The following is a 4,663-nucleotide window of genomic DNA, read 5'->3' as shown; positions in this document are numbered from 1 at the left end:
TTTTTAAGACGGGGTTTCACCATGTTGGTCAGGCTGGTCTTGAACTCCCGACCTCAGGTGATCCGCCCACCTTGGCCTCCAAAGTGCTTGGATTACAGGCGTGAGCCACCATGCCCGGCCTATAATAAAGTCTCTATCTCATCTCTTCTTCCAGCACTCTGTCTTCCAGCTGCCCAGGCTTCTCAGTTCTGGGCCTTTGTACATGGTACATGCTATGTTTTCTTACTTGCCAAACTTCAATGTACCCTTTAAGGTCTAAGAGTACAATTCCTCACTCTTTGAGAACATACCCAGTGGTCTAAACGTCCCATGCCTTTGGGAAGGACAGCTTCAGTCTTAAGCAGCCACAGCATGGTGGACCAGCCACTTTCCCTCTCTAACCCTCAGTTTCTGCTCCTGTCAAGTCCCTTTACATGTGTCATATTTAGTTCTTCAGACAAGGGAGGTCATGCTGCAGGCAGCCTACTCTCAAATCTCCATCCAAAGATATCCTGTATGTTCCCTGGGTCTCTGCTGGATTCTAGAACTCTCATCCTCACCCCTAGCTTGCAAATTCATCTTGCTCCTATGCCCACAGCAATGAGTCCCAGCCCTAGCATCATTCCAAAAGACAAATGTTATATACGTCACACCTGCCTAAGGCCTCTGGAACGACCCAAAAGCTCAGGGAAAATGGTGTGCATGGTAGGGAAGCGGGGTGGGCAAGGCATTACCTCCTGAGCCAGAAAGCGCAGCTTTGCCAGGAGCTTTCTGGCCAATGCCACCTTCTTTTGCACGTTGCCCCGTCTCAGGCCCCACAGAAGTTGCTGTCCTTGTTTAGCCAAAAGGTTCTGGGAGGGCAAAAAGACAGCATGAGTAGAGGTCCCCATCTAGCTACCCCTGAGTCCCTTCCCGAGGCTGTACCAGACTGTGCACCAGGAGTTTCCCTCGGCATCGATCCAGGGCGTTGGGCTGGGTCATCACCCTGCACTCGGCACTGTGGCAAAACTGTCTGCAGTGAACAGGGATGTGCACAGCAAACAGGAGTCAAAGGAAAGGAGAGAACACTGACCTTAGGGCCACTTCCCTCTGAGCCAGCCTCCCACTCCCAGCCTCCCTCACAGCCCTCTCAGTCTGGCGCTCTGAAGAGGCACCCTTTCTCGTGCAAAGATGCCCTTCTATATTTGGACCACTCCCAAATTCATCAAGGCCAGCCTTGCTCTTGAGTTCGCTAATATTTAACCACTTACTACCCTGGCTACCCCAGGTGTGGCCCATGGACAACAGCATTGGTATCACCTGTAGGCTATTTAAAACCGCAGACCCTCAGCCCCACTCCAGGCCCTGCTGAATCAGAAGCTGCATTTATGCCCTAGGGGATTCCTAAGCATATTGAAGCCTCAGATGGCAATGGTGTGGTTAGGTCTCCACCAGCTTGAACATTACATGCCCAAGCCAAATGCATAATTTCCAATGATCCACCCCAAAAATAACCCTGTTTCACCTCAAAACTTCCAAGTCATCCTTCACTGCTTTCTCTCTCATTCCACATCAATTCATTAGCAAATTCTTTATGCTCTACCTTCAAAAAATATCTAGAATCTGGTCAGGTGTGATGGCTCTGGCTTGTAATCCCAGCACTTTGAGAGGCTGAGGTGGGTGAATTACTTGAGGTCAGGAGTTGAAGACCAGCCTAGCCAATATGTTGAACAACTGTGTCTACTGACACTGAAAGGTTGAGCAAGGTGAGAGCAGAAAAGTGCCCACCTGCAGTCTCCTTCCTCACTGCCTCTCCTGACCAGGGTCTTTGGCTGAGTCCCTGCTTCTTCCCTACCTCTAAATGCTGGAGAGCTCCAGGTCCTCAGATTTTTTTTTTTTTTTTTTTTAATAGTAGAGATGGGTTTTCACCATGTTGGCCAGGATGGTCTTGATCTCTTGACCTTGTGATCCACCCGCCTTGGCCTCCCAAAGTGCTGGGATTACAGGCGTGAGCCACCGTGCCCAGCCTGAGATTTTTTTTTTTTAGAGTCAGGGTCCCATTCTGTCACCCAGGCTTGAGTGCAGTGGCACAATCATGTTTCACTGCAGCCTTGAACTACTGGGCTCAAGATCTTCCCGCCTCAGCCTCCTCCAAGTAGCTAGGACTAAAGACGTAAGCCACTGTGCCTGGCCAACTGCAGGGATTTTTGTGGGCAGGAATGCTTTTTCACTGACATTCCTGTGTTTAAAACAATGTCTGGCATAGTAAGTGCCATAAACGGTTAAATAAAATAAACAACCCTTAAGAAGAGGATCCAAAAATCACTTACGTACCTGGAGGAGGTTATGAAATTCAGGGCAGTGAAGGTCAAAGATGAAAGCAACTAGAACTTTTTGTTTTTCTGAGATGGAGTCTTGCTCTGTCACCCAGGCTGGAGTGCAATGGCATGATCTTGGTTCACTGCAACCTCCACCTCTCAGGTTCAAGTGATTCTCCTGTGTCAGCCTCCTGAGTAGCTGGGATGTACCCGCCATTATGCCCGGCTAATTTTTGTATTTTGTTTTTGGTAGAGACAGGGTTTCACCATGTTGGCCAGGCTGGTCTTGAACACCTGACCTCAAGTGATCCACCCGCCTGGGCCTCCTAAAGTGCTAGGATTAGAGGTGTGAGCTACTGTGCCCAGTCGAACATGTTTATGTGGTTACAGAAATGACCTGGAAACTAGGGACCAATCAATGATGAAGGAGAGAAAATTGACAATTACAGAACTAATTCCTCCAGTAGGTGAGAGGAGATGAAATCCAGATCCACCTGTGGTCACTGGAGCAGGAAAGGAGGAGAGCAGATGGATGCAGAAGCCAGCAAGGAGGTGGACTGGGTGGGGAAGGTGATTAGCAGAAACATGTGTGGAAGAAAGGAGACAAGGAGGTTTGAGAAGGGACACGGGATAAGCCTCTAGGAGTGCGGGAAAGGGAGCTCATTGGAGATGGAAAACAGCTGAGGTGCCAGAGGATCGGGGGAAGCCTAACGCCCAGTAATCTCATCAGCTCTCTGGATAGGAATAATCATTTTCTCATTCTCCTATAAGGTGCTGAACAAATGCAGCTGCAAGCGCCCTTGAGTCTAGACAGCCACCAAGAGTCTCCCTTGCCCTGGAGTTGCCCCAAGGACAGACAGCAGTAGGAGTGGCTCTCAGCTCACCTGCTCCCAGCCACCAGCTCTTCCAGCATCTGCTTGAGCTGTGCACAGGCACCAGGTCCCGGCCTGCGCTGCAGCCTCTCAACCTCCTGCAGTCCCTGGTCCTGCGCAACCGGCAAGAGAGTCAGTCTCACAGGTCCCTGACCCGGACCTCTTGTAGACCACCCCCAACCGAGGCCACACCCACTCATAACCACACCTCTTGGCCTACTCTTCTTTAGCTCCATTGGTGGATGGCTCTTTCTAGCCCCCCTATTGGCCCCACCAAATGTGGGGCCCACCAGCAGTAGCTCTGCCCATCTCCTTCACCCAGCCCCTTCCTGGGCCCAGCAATTCTGAGTCACTGTCCTCCCACAGCTCCTGGCATCCTCAGTTCCCCCAGAAGCTGTGCTTTTTGGTCGTTGCTGCCCCTGGCCTTGCACCAACAAGGTGCTGGCTCTCTAGTGCCTGCCCATTAGCCCTGCTGCAGAGCTCCCTTCAAAGGCCGCAGTGTCCTGGGAGACCCTACGGCTCGGCCTCTCCCTGTGGGCACTGGCCTTGCCCTCACCAGCCTCTCAGCCACTTTGTGCACGCAGTTGCTGCTCTGCAGGCGCCAGGTGTGATCCTCCCAGCGACTCCACACGTGCACACACGGCTTGTGGTGACGCAGGGGCAAGCAGAAGTATGGCCTGGCGGGTGGAGAGGAGGCTTCTCAGGCATTCTGGGCCCTTGGGGACCTCCTAAACCCCCCTTCCAGCCACCAGGAGCACTCACCCGCTGCCGTCCATGGGTTCAGGTCGCTGAGCAGGGGTCCCCAGCTCCTCCTCCTCTTTATCCTCTTCTGCCCTGGCTCCCAGTAGAGGCTGAGCCTCCACCGCCACACCTTCAGTTCCCTCCCCAGCTGTGGACCCTGGGCCTAATTGCTCCTCCAGGCGGCCTGCACGACCTATCCCAGAGTAGCAAGGGTCAGTGGGCACCAGGTTGAGGGTCAGATCCCTCCTTCAACCACCTCTGCCTTAATAGAAGTCAGAACCCACCCCTTACTGAAAGTCAACAGCCCCTTCCAGGGCCCCAAGTTCTGAAACGAGTGCCCACCCTCAAACCCATGGCACTCAGGGGTTCGGCTAGGCCACACACCAATGGAGATCTCGAAGCTGATGGGCTGGGAGGCCAAGGCGGGGTCGATCATGGTGGCCTCGAAGAGTACACCGAAAAGCAGGAAATCTTCACAGGGCGCCAGGACACTCTAGGGAAGGCCATCAGGCTGTAGTCAGCGCCCACCCTCCCATGGAGCAGCCTGGATTCTGTTTGGCCGAAATGTCCACAGAAAGACGTGCGATCAAGACTTGGAAGTCTGCCGGGCGCGGTGGCTCACGCCTGTAATCCCAGCACTTTGGGAGGCCGAGGGGGGTGGATCACGAGGTCAAGAGATCGAGACCATCCTGGTCAACATGGTGAAACCCCGTCTCTACTAAAAACTACAAAAAATCAGCTGGGCATGGTGGCGCGTGCCTGTAATCCCAGCTA

General features: G+C 53.0%; 1 protein-coding gene across 1 annotated transcript in view; it reads right to left on the bottom strand.

The window, feature by feature from the left end:
- LOC108292451 (fer-1-like protein 4) overlaps positions 1–4,663 on the bottom strand; it is a 45,522-nt gene that overhangs the window by 31,805 nt on the left and 9,054 nt on the right. The window contains 6 exon segments of the mRNA XM_017513404.2: positions 714–830; positions 904–991; positions 3,161–3,261; positions 3,705–3,825; positions 3,911–4,082; positions 4,274–4,382. Of these exon segments, the coding sequence (XP_017368893.2) occupies positions 714–830; positions 904–991; positions 3,161–3,261; positions 3,705–3,825; positions 3,911–4,082; positions 4,274–4,382 (708 nt within the window).

This window comes from Cebus imitator, unplaced genomic scaffold (genome assembly GCF_001604975.1).
Source record: "Cebus imitator isolate Cc_AM_T3 unplaced genomic scaffold, Cebus_imitator-1.0 Scaffold18, whole genome shotgun sequence".
NCBI lineage: Eukaryota > Metazoa > Chordata > Mammalia > Primates > Cebidae > Cebus > Cebus imitator.
Note: the sequence above shows the minus strand (reverse complement) of the source record. Positions and strands in the feature narration are given on the sequence as shown.